The 19,461-nt window shown below is 37.3% G+C and overlaps 2 protein-coding genes across 2 annotated transcripts in view; one reads left to right on the forward strand and one right to left on the reverse strand.

The window, feature by feature from the left end:
* The first annotated feature begins 468 nt into the window (after window positions 1-468).
* LOC145779573 (uncharacterized) lies at window positions 469-14,353 on the forward strand. The gene is made up of 6 exons (XM_082591193.1): window positions 469-643; window positions 3,128-3,297; window positions 7,132-7,997; window positions 10,779-10,907; window positions 11,201-11,281; window positions 12,091-14,353. Exons 1-6 carry the CDS (start codon window positions 629-631, stop codon window positions 12,840-12,842), a joined length of 2,013 nt encoding a protein of 670 aa, XP_082447319.1. The 5' UTR covers window positions 469-628; the 3' UTR covers window positions 12,843-14,353.
* Window positions 14,354-14,499: 146 nt separating this feature from the next.
* Window positions 14,500-19,461, reverse strand: part of LOC145779733 (vasoactive intestinal polypeptide receptor 2-like) — a 33,944-nt gene continuing 28,982 nt past the window's right edge. Inside the window, exons 13-15 of the mRNA XM_082591372.1 lie at window positions 19,147-19,188; window positions 17,804-17,945; window positions 14,500-17,292 (exon numbers count right to left, since the gene is read on the reverse strand). Of these exons, the coding sequence (XP_082447498.1) occupies window positions 16,835-17,292; window positions 17,804-17,945; window positions 19,147-19,188 (642 nt within the window). The 3' untranslated portion in view covers window positions 14,500-16,834. The remainder of the gene's footprint in view (window positions 17,293-17,803; window positions 17,946-19,146; window positions 19,189-19,461) is intronic.

Raw genomic sequence — 19,461 nt, forward strand, 5'->3', positions numbered from 1 at the left:
AGCTCAGCGAGCTGTAGCATGCTGAGTGGTCCGACGACCGTTTTATTTTAGTCACAATACAGTAGGCCTACTACCGTTTTGCTGTGGCCTGATGAGAATTTGCTGCTGACACAGTCAACATCGTTACAAAAACGAGACAAACACTTAGCCTACATGCCCAAATAATAATTAATATTTCGTTTTTCGAAATCATTTGCAAGAAATTTTAAACTTGAAGCAAACTGAAGGAATATTTTTGTCTCTTAGCTTTGTCAAACTAAATGCAAATTAGACATCAAAGTACGCTTTGGCAAAACAAAGAAATATCTCGAATTACCGCGAGTGTGACGTAGTGTCGTGGATGTGTGTGTACCCACTCACCTGTAACACAAACAGAACAAGGACGATATAGCAGCCAGCCTACACAGTAGGCCTATAACTAAGCAAACACGAGAGTTAAGTTTCGACTTAACATTGGTTCTGCCGAGCTCTAACAAATCTGATCGAAACTGTTCGTGTTCGGTTTCACATTAAAAGAAAAAGAATTGCTGACAACGAACTTGTCCATTTCTAAAAAGCAGCTGGACTTAACAGATTTCAAATGCATATTATTTCAAGCAACGTTCAGTAGAAAAGACAAATCTGCTTCATGGGGTCACGTAAGGTAAGCTAGAGGTTATTCAATTCTTGCAATTATGTTAATGTGTTAAGCTTAAAATATTAAGCTTTTTTTTTATCTAAAGTTAGGATTAACGTGTTTTTTTTTACCAGCTTAGTAAACTGAAAAAGTAAAGTCACCAAAAGAAACTCAGCCTGCCTGACATGGTCAATTGCGAAAATATTTACGAGAGATTGTGAAAGCTTCTATTGAAGCTTGAACCAAGTAGTTTTCTCATACTTGTAAAAGCATTCTCCGTATGTAAGGTACGTTACTAAAAATAAAGACGGTAAAAAGCGATTTTTTTCAGTTACAAGTAGTTTTTGCATCAAAACCGTAACTAGGGTTGCATTCATGGGAGGGAAGTTTAAAGGGTCTCACCTCCCCCCAGTGGGAAAAGTCTAATATAGGGAAGATCTAGTTGCTTGTCAATGTAACTGCGGATTTAAAAAAATAGATATGCAAACGCAAGTGCTTCTATCGAAAAAGAGTGATTATGTCAAGATATTATGATTATGTAATGCTGTAGGAAGATGGAAGTCTAAGCTATTCAAAAGAATGTTTCTAATTTTAATTAAAGTTTTCTTTCTTGTTGATTTGTGGATGCTGAGCAAACAGTTATTCTACTTCAAATTTATGATTATGTTATAGAGATAAAGGTATATGTTGAGATGCAAAGAAGAAACTTTTTGTCATATCCAAGCTAATCCCCAGCAGTTGGATATTGATGAAGTGGATAGAAAGGCAAGAAAGCTAATTTTTGTGTCCATGTTCAAATAGGTGTTTAAGTGCCTTGCCAAAGACACGGCTGCTTGCTCTCAATAAGTGTCGAGCTGATGTATTTTCAGGTCGTGCCATCGCACTAACGATTCGGGAAAGCAGCCGACAAGAAGTGTTAAGAAAGCTGTAATAATTCTAAAGGGGTCGGAATGAGCATGAATTGGCTTTCTGAGAGCATAGTTGCTTCAGGTCTTTCCAAATCCGATTGAAAAAAACTTGTTAAGAAAAACATTTACAAGCACAAGAACTCTGAAACGTATCAGACGCAATAAAGATTATAAAAAGCAGAAAATGCAAGCTAGGAAAACAATGCATATGAGTATAGGCTACGAATCAAAGACACTTAGAAATTAAAAGATGTGAAACCTTCAGTGCGCATTACCTGGACCTCACTTGGTAAGATCTAATCGCAGTAAAACTTTGACTGTTCTTTCATAAAGCATGTTGTTTCAACTTCCTTTGCTAACTCGAACTTTTTCATACTCAATAGTGCTTGAACTCTTAGCAAGGTCCAGTTAATGTAATGTGTTTTGGATACTTCTCAAATTAGCACCACCTGCTGATGTAAGCAGGGCCGTTGAGAAGATGAGTTAGGGTACCAATGAGGTCCTCAGGCCCAAATCAACACATTTCTAGAAAAAAACACACTATAAAGAATACGTGGTGATTTCTTCAAGTTTTCAGGCCCCTTGGAAAGGTTAGGGGCTCTAAAATCATTCCAGGCCCGGTCCATAAGTACCCCCTGAACCTCCCTGGCAACGCAACTGGATGTAAACAATTTTAAGGTGATGATGTAAAATTCTAAGAAGTTTAATGTGAGAACATTATCATGTTCTTCATCTTATACTTTCAATAATTCAGCGAACCAGGAAATGAATCCTGAACAGTGTTACACTTGTCCAATGCTTTGGGATAGCGTTGCGCTCGCATTCTTCTAATTGTGTGATCCTGGTTCGACACCCAGCTTGGACTAGTTGCTTTAAAACACGGCTCACTTCAACCCAGGGTGTAATAAAGTGGTCGGATCTAACTGCTGAAACAAAAGTGGCTAAAAGAAAGGCCAAGCTCACTAGTGCCCAATGTTCACGCTAAGCTTGAGCAGAAAAGACACCCTATATCTTCTAATCCTCCAAAGGTCAGTAAGTGAATATTGGACCAACTTTACAGACTCATCAACCAACATTTGTTTAAAGCGGAAAAATGCACTTTGATGCAAACCTCATAAAAGCACTTTTTTCGGCTGAAATCAGCGGAGGTTTGACCGTTTTACATTGAAGAGTGAGTTACGGTACTTTGTGTAGGCATTGCATGGACTTTAATGTTTAAATTTTAGTAGTTTTTCCAAAAATCAGTACATTTATAGATCTCTCAAGCTTCACGAATACCCGGCTAAAGAACTATTCCAAAAATGCATAGTTATACCCAGTAGCGTTGACAAGGGGGGAATGGGTAGATTTGGACCTGGGCCCAGAATGAATTTAGAGTCCTGGAAACTAAAAAAACACCACATATTCTTTGAATGTGATGAGTTTTTCTAGAAGTGTTTTGATCTGAGGCCTGAGAATCTCATTGGCACTGGGCCCAAATAATTGTCTCAACGGCCCTGGATCTACCACCTGCTGCAGACTAAAGCTTTCACACTTTGTATTTTAATGCTGTACTGAGTGTAGTTTATTGACTTCCTGCATAATGTTTTGACCTTTTTTGCAGACGCAGGAGTACGACAACAGCAAAATTGAATACAATCACAAGACCACTGAGGTTGCTGGTAGAGGTGCACACGGACTTGTTATCCCTGCATTTGAAGGATCTAGAGTGATAGCAGTAAAATGCTTCTCCGTACATGGCGGTTCTAGAAAAGTTCAACAAGTGGAGAAAAAGTAAATATTCTTTTATTATTTATTTGGATTTTGTTTCAGACACAAGTAGAATTGGTCCATAGGATACAAACACACAAAGAAAACGAAATACAACACCACACAGAGAACGAGTAGCAGCTATCGGTACTACACAAATATTAACCACAAGTTTCAGGCTGGAGAGCACGATCACGATGCTAGAAGAAAGCAGATTGATAATAACACTCGGAATTCATCAAATGCTGAATCCACGTATTCGATGTGTTAAAGCAGCGATCAGTAAATTGATATATACTTTTACGAAGGAGAGCATGAAACGTCGTAAATTTGTTACTTACCATCACAGAGCTTATACTTATACGTCTCGGAAGATGAAATATGATTCTATAGCTGTTATTATACGCTACACGTAGACGATTGATACTGTAAGAAAAATATTTAAAGCATATACCATTGATAACTCTATTTTGTTGCAATGTAACGCTTACATCAATGGAAATTTCAAGCTTCTGGGGGCAAGAGCTCTTTTGACACCTAATCTAGAAAACGGATAAAGAAGCCTTTTCTATACAAAGTCAACGAAGTGCCAGCGAGAGAAACCTAATCGAAATGTGTTGCTGCTGGGTTTGCGGTGAAATAGCAAACCACGATTTACCTCAGAATTTGAACTGTTGATTGCAGTTTTTAAATGTGTAGGGCTACCAGAGCACACAAGATTGTAGCTACAGCTATCACTAAATTCCTACTAGTCTTTCCGCCTACCTATTTTTATCAACACGTTTTTTTAGCATACTTATCAATATAATCAGAGCAATATTATCAATAACAGAGAAAACACACTGACCGAAGTTCAGCAAGTTTTATCTGGGCAGAGTTATGTGGTGGATTCAAGACGGTGGCCGCAACTGTCAAAAATAAACATCAGTGAAAATTTACGTTCGTTTCAGGATCAATTTCATTAGCAGACTTGCTCAAATAGTTTGGTTTTGCACTAAACTATTTGTATATTAACTACGCAGCAATTTGTTTGTTTACGTAAAACACTTCATTGCGCCATTAGCAGGGCCATGAAGTAAATGAGGCATTGCCTACTCGATTAAACTGTTGAAATAGATGAAAATGATATAAATATCACCGTCCAAGAAAAAGCATAATTTTTAAAAAACTGCGTATTTTAATATGGTATTTGCGTCACTTCTGATAACAATTTTATTGCTCCAAAGTTATTTCTTGACAATTGTGTTTTCACGCTCAAACTGTATGCTTTTATTTCTTTGGTGGGAGTTACATAAAGCGCTTTCGCGGTTAATGTTGAAAAACGACAAGAGCTATACTGAGTCGTTCTAATATAATTACAGTTCTATAGACTGCGTGCAAGACCCAACTTTTATTTTATTGGAGCAAAAGTCCATACAATACGAAATAACACAGTAACACAGGTATGGATGAGCTGCTGATGGTGCTAAGATGGCGAAAGGGGGCCATATATAGGGTGAACAAAGTAAACTGTTATCATCATCACATGGCAAGTACAAACGAAAATACATCAATGAAAAAAAAACAATAAAAACTGGCAACGAAAACGGGCAATAACAGGCAGTTTAAGTGGCGCTGAAAATTTCTATAAGAAGGGTAGGCCTATTGAAATATTGTTCGCATGAAGCTTGGTTAAAACTGTAATCTACTTTTTCTCTGTCAGAAACGAAAGTGAACCTATGACAGATTAAAAATGTACTTTATTTATTTACCGGTTAATCAAACGGATGGTCTGCCTGGGTCAACAGCACCTAGTGTGGGTACCCCTGAAACCCTACCTTTGCATACGCCACTGGGCAGTATGATGCATTCTTTTGTTTCTTTTTAAACCTCTTCGGAAGAGCGCAATAGCAATAAATGAGCTAATTGCTCACATGACTGATGAAAGTATCCTGATTTGTGTCGCCAAGGTCTTTTTTCTAAAAAAAACTTGTCAAAACATTGCATTTACGTACAAATAATGTAAAATTTTAAGAGTTAGGCAAAACAAAATTTCATAGACTGGAATATCGTCCGAAGCGAAAACAATATCAGTGATTACGCGCCCGGCTCAAGATCACGCGACGCTGGTTCGACTCTCGGGGTGTGCGCTTGAGCAACGTATTCTAAGGACTGCTCTCCATTCAGCGGCACCTAGTGAATGGAATAATTCCCCAGCAACAACACTTTAACAATCGGAAAATTTCACTCTGTCAATCTCGGTAATCGGCCCTGCGTCAAAAGCCTCTACAAGTATGCGAAACCACCAGGAATAACCAATCAAGGCTTTGTCAGTCCGAGGATAAAGGTTCAAAACCAAACCAAACCAATGATACAAAAAGCAGCAACATTTGAAAGCATTTCTGTAATGAATTCTTCAGAAACCTCTAGAAAACATATTGTACTGGTGTTAAACCAAAAAGATTTTTAAACGAAGTGAAATTTTGTTTCGTTGGTAATAAAACATGAAACTGAAACTAATATAAATAAGTATATTTCTACGCAAGCCAATCAACCCCATACAACCCCATAACCACTCAGCAGCAGTGGCCGAGTGGTTAGCGCGTTGGGCTCGCAGTCGAGAGCCTGCATGTTCGACTCCAGCCACCCGCACTTGCTGTTGTTTCTCTGGGCAAGAAACTTTACGATAATTGCCTCCACCCAGTGATCGATTTCGAGTAATGGGTAGTATCAAATTTAAGTCATAAGTAGAGTAGACAACCGGAAACAGACATTGCCGTCGGCTGCAGCGTGGGTCAGGTGTATGTCGGAAGGCGTACACCGATGCATAGCGCTCAAGTCCGCTTTCCCGCAATGCAGGATAAAGATAAACAATCAATCAATCAACTAAAAACCGATGCTAATATGCTAGCGCTAGGTCAACTTCGGTTAAATTAAATGCAAAGAACACAAATAGGCCCATTAATATCAAGATGATAGCGTCAGGCCCTGGGAGAGGTTACGTGCGAATAAAATCATTCCAGGCCCGGGTCCAGATATACCCCTTGGACCCCCTCTCAACACCACCAGATAGCTTTCTGATCTTATCAAACGATTTAATTTCTAATGTGAAGTGCATTTCACATTTAAATAGCAAGCGAAGAAATTTAGAAATTAAAATAAAGTCAAGATTTGCAAGTTTTGAGTATAAATCATCAATTTAATTGTCATAAACATGACACAGCAATAAAACAATAAAAATATTGGTTGTTTTTTATACCTAGCCCTTGCTGAACATATAAACAATTTATCTCCAAGGCCCTAAAATAAAAATGGTGAAAAATATTAATGACGTAACAAAACCGATAAAGTTACAAGATAGTTTAATACTGTGCTTCCCAACCTTTTTCAGTTCGCGACCCACTTTTAATTCAAGTTTTATTGTGCGATCCACAATGAGATATGACATCTGTATTATGGCATCTTTACTACTGGCGTACATACTGAAATAGTTAAAGCCACACAACACATCTAATTGTTACATGTTTGTTACATTGTTGCGTAATTGTTACGTAATCATAATGCAATCATTTTCCGATCTAATAGAAGACAGGGTGCACAATTCATGAAAATGGAAAGTCAGCAAATGAAGCGAAGAGAATAGTAGCGATGGCGAAGGCGTAGTACTGTTCGACCAAACTGCGGCTTATGAGATCCATAGTAATGTCGATATTTTTTAGAAAATTTTAACACTCAGTAACATTTAGAAATGCTTCGCGACCCACCAATGGGTCGCGACCCACCAGTTGGGAAGCACTGGTTTAATACGTTCAACATATTATGCAACTGTTTCGGCAAATAACTGCGCTAAATCTGTAAACAAATGGTTTTGTTTTCCAGAATGAAAAAGGAAATGGAAGTTTTAAGCTTAGCATACCACCCTTGTGTGGTTGATGTTTATGGATGGGTGCAGTGGTCTGGAGGAGTCGGAATCGTTATGGAGTATCTAGTCGGAGGAAATCTTATGGAAGTACTGGAGGAGGACATCGAGTTAGGAATGGTTTTAAAGCTTCGTTTTTGCAAAGAAATTGCAAGTGGTCTTGCGTATATTCATGCCGTTAGTGAGAAAATAAGACTCATACACGGTGATATGAAGCCAGAAAATGTTTTGCTAACTGAAAAGCTTCACTGCAAAATCGGAGACTTTGGAAGTTCTAAGATTGCTTCTTACACTGGAAGTCTGACATTAACGGGAGTAGAACCGACAAAAAAGCAATTCACTTTTATATACGCCGCACCAGAGCTTTTGAAAAATTCAACAATGAAGCTACTGCCTGCGCATGATACATACAGTTACAGCATTTTAATGCATGTTATTATTTGTGGTGAGATGACCATAAATCGTCAGTTCCTCGAAATATATTTAGACGGGGTAAGGGAGAGAGAGGAAAGACCAAGCATGGATAAAATTCTAAGCTTTAAAAGCGAGTTTGAAGCCCAAAACCAGAAAGATAACTTAAAGATTTTAAATCTTATGATAGAGATTATGCAGGAATGTTGGAAACAAAATCCGGCTGAACGCCCTAGAATGGGCCTTGTCTCAGATCGACTTCACTCGCTCTTTAAACAGTTTTCTCATGAAGAACTCGAAAAGCGGATTGCCACAATAACGGGCGGCATGGAATTCCAAATACCCTCACTCATCTCTGGAGAATGTCGGCCTATTAGTCAATTGCAGCTACAACATGCAGCATCAGCAATCAGAGGTAAGAAATTAAAAACGTACATAAGACCCCGTTAGCTCAGTGGTTACGCGCCGGGCTCAAGATCACGCGACGCTGGTTCGGCTCTCGGGGTGTGCGCTTGAGCAACGCATTCTAAGGACTGCTCTCCATTCAGCGGCATCTAGTGAATGGAGTAATTTACCGGTAACAACATTTCAACAATCGGAAAACTTCACTCTGTCAATCTCGGTAACCGGCCGTGCGTCAAGAGCCTTTACAAGTATGCAAAACTACTAGGAATAACCAATCAAGGCTGTGTCAGTTCTAGCATAAAGAATCAAAAACCAACCAACCATAGATGACCACATTGTTTTTAAAACTTTTTTGAACTATAGGCATACGAAGCCGAGCAACGTTATCAAGTTTAACATATTAAAGATTATTATATTTACAAAAAACACAAAACTACGCAACAATTAAATATCGAACGTTTTCGACATCACAAGATGTCCTCTTCAGGAATAATATACACACAACTTAACTACATCTGAATAAAATACAATGGTTAACTAAATCTATAAACAGGAAAATACAAAAACTGCACAGTACTTCTGACCAGCTCAAACTCAACGATAGGCTCCAGGAGAATCAAAGGTAACTGCATCAAAAGGTGTTAAACAGATCACATGATATGGTAGAAAGGCAAGGTGCGAAAAAACTAATTTTAAGATACAGAGAGCAAGAAAGACGAGCCGCAAGCATACAATTGTCTGTTCAAAAGTGGATTGTGACGTTTTATGTGCAAGGCTTCAAAGATCTTAGTTTGATACTCAAACCTGCCTCTGGACATTTGTGTTTTGTGCCACAAAACACGTTTCAAGTACAAAAAAATAGCTCGGAAAACAACAGACAAAACCGAAAGTTACGAGAAGTTTAAAAACTTTTGATTTGCTGGACAAAATTCAGAAACTTTAGATTGTATTGCAGCAAAACAATACACTTAGCTGATTTAGTTGACAAACCCAATCTATTAGAACAGTAGGCTACACAAAAGCAACACATATTTTGCAATAACATGGCATACTTTCTTTGTTTCCTGTTCAGCCAAAAAACTGCTTGTCAATTAGTCGGTTCTGGGACATTTACCATCTGGAGTCCTGGTGGACATCATTTACCAATTACCATTCTCATCTTTCTCACCAGGACTCCTAACCTATATCCCTAACACCGAAAATATACAAGGGGTAAATGTCCAGTAACGAATTAAGCTATCCATCCATTAACAAATTTATTTTGTGTTTAGTTTGGTTTTCCTTGATGCGCTAACTTGTTCAACTCTATAAGCTACGGTAGGCTATCTCTTTTTTCTCCTTGTCAGTAACGTCTTCGCAATCATCTGAGACTGATGAAAAACTTCAGGATATTAGGCCTATTCATGATACTGACTCAGTCTGACTGTGTACACTATACATGTCGTGTACACCGCCTAGCTAGCTCTATTATTATAAAACCATAATAGGTTAGCATAGGCTATAACAAGCTTTTCTAAACCGAAAAGATATCACTAACCTAAGCTTATCATTCCCAACTGTACGTCGAAGCTCAGTGAACTTTGTCATTGCTACTCAAGTTCAACCGTAAATCAACGGATTACCTGATTTCAACTAAAAGAATTGAAAACTATCCTTTCCTGCACTCACGTCCAATTCCCAAAATGGCGAGAATAGAAATCAAGCGACGGAAAGGCGAGAATGGGAAAGCGAGTGAGAGGGGGTTCTTGATGATTTGGCGACGAAAACCAGCTGATCATCCTTATTTCAGTCGTTTTTAGAACTTGTGAAAGGAAATATTAATAAAATTTTCTTTAAAATTGCTAAAAATAACAATTCCCTTTTTAAGACAAAATTTCCTTGTAAGATTGTTAAAAATCCTTAAAAAATCCTTCCGATCTTCATTTCCTTTTTTTATCCTTCGAAGCGTTGAAAAATCCTGATTTCGGGATAAAATCCTTCAAAGTGGAAGCACTGCTCACTGCTCGGAAAGCAGCCGACTTAATTTCTTTTTTAGCATTACTATTGACTTTATGGTATGTACATTTGGTATTAATATTGAGTAACAAGGTCTCATCCAGATGTTAATGGGGGTGTCACATGAAAGTCAAGGTTATTTTGGGGCAGCCTTACCAGGGGGACGAACCTTTCTGCGGTCGCGGCCACTTTGTCAATTACACATGAGTTATCGGGCCACACAACTTTTTAATCGTAACCTATATAGACTAACTTGTTCGAAACAAATTTTTGTGCAGAAAAGCCTATGATATCTAGGCAACAGTTTGTTGAACATCAAACTTTGTTTGCTTGCAAGTTAAGCAAAAAACATGATTTCTAAACAAAGTTTGATGCAAAACTACCAGGAATAACCTATCAAGGCGTTGTCAGTCCGAGGATAAAGATTCAAAACCAACCAAACAGATATGGAAGCTGGTATACTGGAACCTGGAAAATAGCAAAAGAAAGGTGTACTACACTGTACAGTACCAGTGAAGGCATAAAACAGCTTTGAAATGTCTTTTGTCTTTAATGCATGAGCGATTGTCAAATCGTTTTGCCGGCGGCACAAAATTCTTTGACGAACTTCTGGTCTAGACTAATCATCTGATTAATCCCTTACTCTAATGTGAGAGTTGAGCGATGACCAAGCTATAATTGGGATGAACGATCAACGATTTAATAACAGTTTTTTGTTATAATATTTCTATTAGTCAATTCATAAGAAATTATAGCTGCTGCATTTAAAATAATCTAAATCTTTGCATTATTTCAGAGACCCCAGACAGCTCTTTGTTATCTCGCTCGACATCCGAGCCAAGCACGTCATCGGACCCAGTATTGGCACCGCGCAGGAGCAATTCTGTTTTGACCGCAACTTCGGAAAGTGAAAAAACAGTTATTGGTAAAAGATGAAATTCTGGAGTTGTTTCTAAAAAAAGTTGCGCTTGTCTATTTGATATCTTATTCGAAGTAAAGCTTGTATTGTAAAAAGCAGAGTCGGCAACTAATTCTCCTCAGGGACAGATTGAGAAGACCCCGTTTAGCACAAGGCGTACATGAATGTAGTTTACCTCTACTTTCTCAGGCATGGATTTAACTTGTTGGCGATTGGTCGCTTTTGCTTAGTTTATGATATTTATAACCTTTTTTTGTCGTAGTACCTTTCTAAGCAAATTGTATTTTTGTTTTGTTAAGGTTTGTCGGTATCGAGAGCAGCATCGTCGTTTGAAGACACTTTAAACTCCCCACCTCAAATGTCTGCTAAAGATTATCAAAGTATGTTAATTTTTCTTTGCTTTTGCAACATTTTCGAATTCACTTGCTCGTTTTCCTCTCTCAGTTTTGTGTGATAGGCCTAACCAGCGGCATGAAAAGCTAATAGTTGTTACAATTTTTAAAACGCGAAGCAATCAATTAATTATAATTATCGGCCTAAAGGGAAATTAGAAAGTTAAGGAGTAATCAAGCATAGAAACAATTGAATCGATGAACTATGAACGATCGAAATCTATGAACGGTATCCGATACGGTGTTAATTACTGTTAAACCGTTCTAGTCTAGAAAACTAAATGTAGTGTAAAGCTTTATGTTTACATTTTAAGTCAAAAGTGTGGCATATTTAAAAAAACTTTGACCAGTTAGTTAGTTTTGCTACTGTATGTTTGTTCCTCTGATAGGTCTATTTACAAGCCTTGAGTTAGGTTACCAAAATGCTGTTAGCCTACATCATAAAACGTAAAACTTGTACGAAAATAGTTTATTTATCCGCGTTTAGAGAAAGCAGATGGATTAGTTTGAATTGTGTCAATTTTAAGTTTTTCTTTTTTAGTGGAAACCACTACACACTATCGCTTTCTTGGGTGGTGTACTTGTGTGTCCAACAGTAAACAATATTCTTATCCAATTTTTAAAGTATATAAATTAGGCTACCAAGAACACTTTGGAGCACCCCATGGCACTTCACAATATCGGGAATGCTGACAAAGTTTAGGAGGAAGAAGAGCGGTCTTTGTCCAATTGATAATATTTTATCAAAAAGTGTTAATACGATATACTCCATATAAACTTTTCATTTTCTTTTTTAGATTTCCAGACCAAAGTCCACGCAATCAAAACTTCAGTAAAATCTGGAAAAAGGGATGAAGCAATTAGGCATTGTGAGGCCTTGCAATCATACGATGTCTCGACTATACCAGACGCAAGCTATCTTTTTAAAACCATTCCATTGCTTGCTTCAAACGTTAGCCGAGAAGTTGCAAATTGGGAGATTTTTTGCCCATTGATACAGGTGGTGTTAAAAATGAGCGATCATCTAGCAGATTCTAAAGAGAGATTTAGCAGGGTGTTCGAATGCACATGTTTTGTTAAGAATTTTTCCAAACGATTGTACAAAGAAGGATATAAAAGTGTCATAGAAGAACAGTGCTTGCCAATGCTAAAGCTGTGTTTGAAAATGCTTAAAGAAACTCCAAGAGAAGACCGCAAAGAGAAAAGCAGACAAACAGCTTGGTGTCAACTTTATACTGGGCAAATCTGCTGTTACATAGGTAAATACGAAGAGGCTAAAGCAGCTAGCGAATCTTGCTTGTCTATCATGAAAGATGCATACAATCGCGATGCAAAAGACTACAGCATTTACGCGATGAGCTATGAACTTAAAGCCGACGCATGTCGTGCTTTGGGAGAAAGTGAAACAGAAAACATGTACCAAGAAGCAATTGATAAGATGAAGTCAGCAAACGATATTAACGACAAAAATAAGACTGGGTGGTATGATATTGTAACAACAGCCAGAAAAACACCCCATTCGCTCGAACGCATATGGGAATACAAATAAAAAAGAATGATGGAAGGTTGATTAGCCTAATTATAAATTGTCTCTCTTTTATTTAGAAAAAAGAAAATTTACAAATTTTATGCAGTTTAAATGTCATTTTTTAAATAACTATAACTATCCCAGCCCAATTATTCTTTTGCAGTTTGCTTAACCATGGCTATGGCTTAACATAATCCTGAAACAAACATATTATAGCCTATAGACTACTTCAACCAACGTATATTACACTCTGCGGCCTTTCAACTTAAAGTGATTTTATATAACAGCACATTTAAAAAACTTAACACTCCTGGTTGATTTTAAACATGATATTGTCATAAATAACCCAACAAGTAGCACATAACTGTAAAGAAATATTATTCCCAAATCTCAAGGGCTTTTAACACAGAAATAAATTGATGTTTAATATATTATTTTATAACTTAGAATTAGTCAAAGATCCGGTATATTATGATAACTACAATACTAAATGCAAGAACCGACTTTTCAGGTGCTAAACCTAAATCTCCAATTACCTAATCTCCTCGAGGTATGTTTTTTTCATGGATTTATATAGTTTTCTACTTGTCAGCGCTGATTGTTGACAGATTTGCTTCAATTTCACATAGGCTAACACAGCCTGGAAAACCTATTGCACTTACATCATCTTATTCAGTATTACAATTGTAACTAATACACTGTCACTGCACTTTTTGCTTGAGAATTTTGCTTCATAAAGAAACGGAGTACTGGGAGTTTACACGATCGTTTTAGTTGCCGTATCATACTTCTGCATACCATTGCTTTCACCGTGCACGAAAATTTTCTTCTACAAAGTCTTGTCTGAAACTTTATCCTGGCGGTTATTTTGCCAAACGTGAATTATTGACTTATTGGCTGCAGTGTTTTACTGCTTCCATTCTGTTGCATTACGTTTGTCACACCGCTACATTACACTGTGCACGTAATTGTACTCTAGCTGTGACTAGTATTGCCACAACCACAGCAAAATATTCGTTTTGTCATTTAAACATATTGGCACTTGCAAAAGTTTATCTCGTCAACTTGGAATGTGCTATTAAGGTGGGTAGAATTTTATCTTGTATTGTTATTTGTTGTTGTTGGTTTACCATATGTCATTTGGGTATAGAAATTCCTGATACTTCTACATACCGGTACTTATGTTGTTATTGATCAACATAGGCCAATAACATATAGGGTCTAGTAGTAGTAACAATAACTATAGTATAGGTCTTATACGCATCATGCTTAATGTGCCCAAGTCGATAACCACACATGCACATAAGCAAATCCGTGACTTTGCTACAATTTAACTGTGCCAGAAACATTATCATTTTGTTTTGTGAGCTACCCTGTTTGTGAGGGTGCATTTATTGTGGTTTGAAATGTTTAGGACAAAGTTTCTGACGTAATTGTTGTGCACTTATTCTATCTTGTGACGTTGGTGTGTTGAAACGTCATTGTTTATAGGCCTACTGAAGGTTTTTGAATTAAAAAGCACTTTTAAATCTTTTTTTTGTCATTATTTTTTTGGATAGGCGACGTGCAGCCCACGCTATTTTTCTTGAAAGCTAGGTTAACTGAAAACAATACCTTTTTAAACCAGTATTTCTTTTCGATTTATTTGTTACAAAACATATTTGACGAATTCGCAGCGCTGCTGAATGTCACACACAATAACCATGTGAAAGGACTATTCGTACAATATCAACCAATCTTCATTTACAATTTTTTTTAAGAGTTTCTTATGGGAAGAAAGTTCCCATTTTCCATTGGTAGGCTACAGTACCCCATATCAGCGTTGAGGGACAGTCATAAGATCGTGATTGAGCTCTCTTCATAGTGCTAGAGGCAAGGTCAAGATATCATGCACGTACTTTTGAAACTTGTAATAAAAATGTAGACGACATACAACACAAAGGTACAACGAATCACAGTGAAAATAGTTAGTTTCTCAAACTAGGAATTTCTCATCGTTTTAAAAGTCAAGAAAAGTTTAAACGATGCGATATTTGCCCATTGGACCAAAATACAGAAAATAATAACGTTTATGTACGGTAATATAAAATACACCCAGTCAGATGTGTGTTAGTTTTTATAACTGGATAAGATATATCGTGGGTGTTCATAAATTGTATCTGTAAGATGTAAGAGCTTTATCTTCGACCGTAGATTAAGCTTTGAACAAAGGTAGCTTCTTTTATAATAATAAAGAACAACGCAGAAACACGACAGCTCCCAGCTAACAGAATTCCTTCCTTTTTCCTTGATTTACGGTCTGCAGATGTTGACATATGACAATTCACTAGGTAAAATAGAACATAAGCCTAATCTATTTAGAATATTTTTTACTTCCAGTTAACACGTACTCCAGTGGGGAAAGGGGAACAAGGTCTCTGTGCGTAGTAGTTGGAATGGCAACATTGTTGTAAAATTAAAAATTTCGGTAAAAATTACACTTAATACTTCACCGATGTTATCAGGGGTAGCATAACTTGCCATTTACCTTGCGCTGGACAACCCATCTGCGCAGCTTTATAAATCTCTACAAACTGTAAAAAAAATGGTACTGCTATTTTGCATTCATCAAATGCTGGCATTTACACAACAATCTAACCTCTTGGTGTAATTTAATCAGAATCGATTTCGCTATAGTAATAACATCTTCAGAAATGCATCTTCAGAAATTCAGAAATGAAAAGATTTTCAATGCTGCAAGTTAAAGCTATATTCCGGATTTGTTTTGAAAGGCAGTAAAATCACTTATTGAATGAGAGAACATTTTCATTATTTGTTATTTTGAGTGTTCAGTATTTCAGTTCAATTCGACCTTAAGAAGCACGAAACGATATTTTCATCGGAATTATCTATTTTTATACCGGGTCCAACATTATTCCTGGTTCTATGAATAGATTTGTATGGTGTAGATGATGAATAGTATTTGTCTTGAATACAAAAGCAGCAAAGCAGAATATTTTTGAAAAGATGGAGAAAGAATAAGTTTTTCTCAATATTTTTAAGAGGCATGTAACCAAGTTCTCCCTCTGGACTCGGATGATGGTGCATACGCCCAAGTATCTCAGCACGTCTTAACTACCCACACATTTTTATGCAGGCTATTGCTTGATCTATTGTCATACAACATAGTTAAACCGCAGACGTTGAATCAATGTAAAAACCGGTTTATTTGCTGTCTGGTTAATTAAGCCTATGAAATTGCTGGTTTCCACAATTTTGTTCACATTCATAATAAGGAAACTTGGTATTCATGGAAGTAAATTGGCTGTCACTTAAATGAGAATTGCTCTTTTAACCCTATCACGCTCAGCGTTTGCTCGAGAAACCCAAGTTGTTCTGCCGGGCTTCTTTGCATCGCTCGATTTCTGATACAAATTCTTAGAACTTAAAAGTTTCCCTAATTTAAGATTTTTGTACCCAACGACCTTGATATATCCCTTCTGAAGACACACATTTCAAAAGGGGTTAATAAGTTTATAGATATTTTGTTACAAAACAAAGTTATGTGTCACGCATAAAAGAGCATTATCATGCTGGGCCCGAGAGTAAACATCGACAAGATACGCAAGAAAGTCAAACAGTACGGCAAGATACAATCCTGATAAAGAACATCAATGATTTGCATTCACATAAAACTTCAGTGCATTCAATAAATCTTTTGTTTTCATAGTAAATGAATTATGGTCGCGACGTCCATTCAAAAAATCAACAAAGTGCCTCTGAAGTGAAAAATGAAAAGCCGCATAGTTGTGTAGTTGCTTGTTTGTATTTGTGTAAGTTGGTCGTGCTTGTAAATATTGTCTTGGCAACATCAGTAGCAGGTGATATTGTCATGGCAACATAAGTAGCAGGTGACATTGTCATGGCAACATCACTTGAGAACCTACTTAAAATTGTTACCCAGCAAATACAAAAATTAAATTCAAAGAAAATTTCAAGAAATTAATTTTTCGTTCTCACAACGTGATGGTTTCTCACAAGGTGGATTCCCTGATTTCAGAGAGCTCAATCGTTCCATTTAAAAATGAGTCACTTTCAGTGCTCATTGGATAAATTTCGTTGACTTCCCCGTTTTTAAAGTAAAATTTGTCGTGCTCGTTCGGTTGTATCGTGCCCCCGCCGTTGTTCAAAGGAATCAGTTCCGCACCACTGCGCTGGCAAGAAACGGAAGAATTTTCTGATGAAGACCTGTTATTGAAGATATTGGAAGACAAAGATCTGTTGCTGTCGAAAACGTTTTCTGAAAGTGAACCAGCCAACTCGTCATTCGTGTATGGCAGCCTCCCATTAATGCGTGGAGAACCCTCAACGATGCCATTTAGATGTGATCCATTGCATCTATTGCGCTGAGGGGATTGTTCGGACGTTACAGAAGACTTTCCAAAGTTTCCCAGCATTGTTATTGTTGTGCTCCACCTCACCGACCCGGTTCCTGCAATTGACAGGTGATTCAAAACGCAAATCTTTTTGTCTCTCCGAATATTTGATTAAGAAGGACGTCAATGACAAAAACGTTGGCGTAGCAGCCGAGTGGTTGATTGGTTGGTTTTGAATCTTTATCCTCGGACTGACAAAGCCTTGATAGGTTATTCCTGGTAGTTTCGCATACTTGTAGAGTGATGAAAACTATAGTAGGCTTACTGCACTCGTCTCAAAAGGGAACCGGTTCGATACTACTCAAGAGCACAGGGCTGTGCCTTTTGCAGAACACTTAAAGGCATGCCTGAAGGTAGACACGAAGCGTTTCTGCGTTCACTTAATCTTCAACCACCGGGTGTTAGCATAATGTTAGCAAAATCATAACATACTACAGCTCAGCAATAAGACAACATGTTGCTTAATAGAGGCCATGCAATTGAAAGGCAGGCAACAAACATTTAAAAAGTTGTAAACTCTCTCAGATTCTTGACTTTCCCTAATCACTGACAAAGCTACTTTTTTACCTGATGGTTTTCTTGAATTACAGATATAATTGTTTGATTGACTAGCGTGAGTATGTCCTTGCTTCTTTTTCTTTTTATTCCCAGTCTTTAGCTCCGATTCCACTTTCCAAGAGACCCAGATCCGTTTGCATTCATCTTGAACCTGAAGTAAAATAATTTTAATAAAAATAATAACATTTTTTTACACTCGCCAGCAAACTTTTTCGTTCTCTCTCGTTCTAACGTCTCCAAACAAGCAATCAGTGGTAGGAAAGGCCATGGGCGTTTAGAGATACGGCCTGATTTGTTACATTCTGCAGACGCTTCAAGATTTTGATAACTGTCTCAATAAATTTTTCTAAACTAACATTTTAACATATTTTTAATGTCTTCCTCAGGTAATGATTTGAGCAACATCACTAGGCCTTGAAAAACACAGTCAGTTTGGTTCAGAAAATTTCAAACTGTTAGCGCTTGTTAACAGTTTGATTGAGCGTTTTTTAATTTATAATTTCTCATTTTTAATGCTTCCCCAAGGCCACGAAAAGTTTTTAATTTCAATCAGAGAGTAGCGATAGTCAAGATCTGCAAAGTGTGAGAAATCAGGCCCCACCTTAGGTAACTATGGAGTGGCATAGTAATCAGGGGAGTAGGCGTCAGTTTAGGCATTTAGGGGAGAGGGCGTCAGTTCAGGGCGCCGCATCACTGGGGGTGGGCGCCAAATTGACTTTAGATTCTATGTTATAATGAATGAAGTGAAGCAATAAATAATGCTGCTGGCTCTGACGTCATCAAGTCGGCAAAACGTTTTTTTGTTTCGGGTCAAACGTATGTCACTTATAGTTACAGGATCGGAAGGTCCTCTGTTCGATTCTTGTCTTAAGTTTGCTTTTTGCTTTTTTTTCAGCAGAAGACTGTTTGTAATATTTGAAGCAACTACTTGTGGAATAAACCAAGCTAGCAAATATAGCTAGTTTGTTTTTGTTATATACGTAGCTAGAATAATTCTTAAGGTTTACATAGCTACAAATAACTATATCGAAATTAAAAACATGAATTAAAATGTATAACCCTTGCCAACTGGTTTGGAACCTAGAAATATAATCTGTTACTTTTCACAACACATTGCAGTATATCTTTTTCACAAAAACATTGATAAATCAGCAATGAATAAATAATAATAAACACGAATCTGTAACTAACTCTGAGGCAAAAAATATTCTCAAGAATGGCCTGAATAACGTCCTTTGTGTTTTGTGGGCTTCAACGCAAAGTGGTTGCAAAAGTAGATTGTACTGAATTCAGGCTGCAATGCAGAGAGAGTAAATATATTAGTAAAGCGTCAGCAGCACTTTAATTCTCACCTCAGAGTTGAGAAAGCAGTAGATGACAGCAACCAATAAGCCCTGAAACAAACAAATGCACTTTTACACACATGAACTGGAAGAGTTGATGACGTGGCCTAGTGCCAAAAACATACGATTTTACATTTTTACAACAAAAGGTGCTTTCCAATTTCCAGCTTGGCCGGGTACCGAACTTGGGTCGCATAGTCAGAAGCCAGTAATTGTATCTACTAGACAACACAGCCTCGTTGAAGCAGTTAAAATCTTTTAAAATTCACAAAAATCTACTCGTTTGTCTTCAAGTGATTTAAATTGTCGTAATCGTTATTGCCA

Source organism: Aplidium turbinatum, chromosome 11 (assembly GCF_918807975.1).
Source record: "Aplidium turbinatum chromosome 11, kaAplTurb1.1, whole genome shotgun sequence".
Taxonomy (NCBI): Eukaryota; Metazoa; Chordata; class Ascidiacea; order Aplousobranchia; family Polyclinidae; genus Aplidium; species Aplidium turbinatum.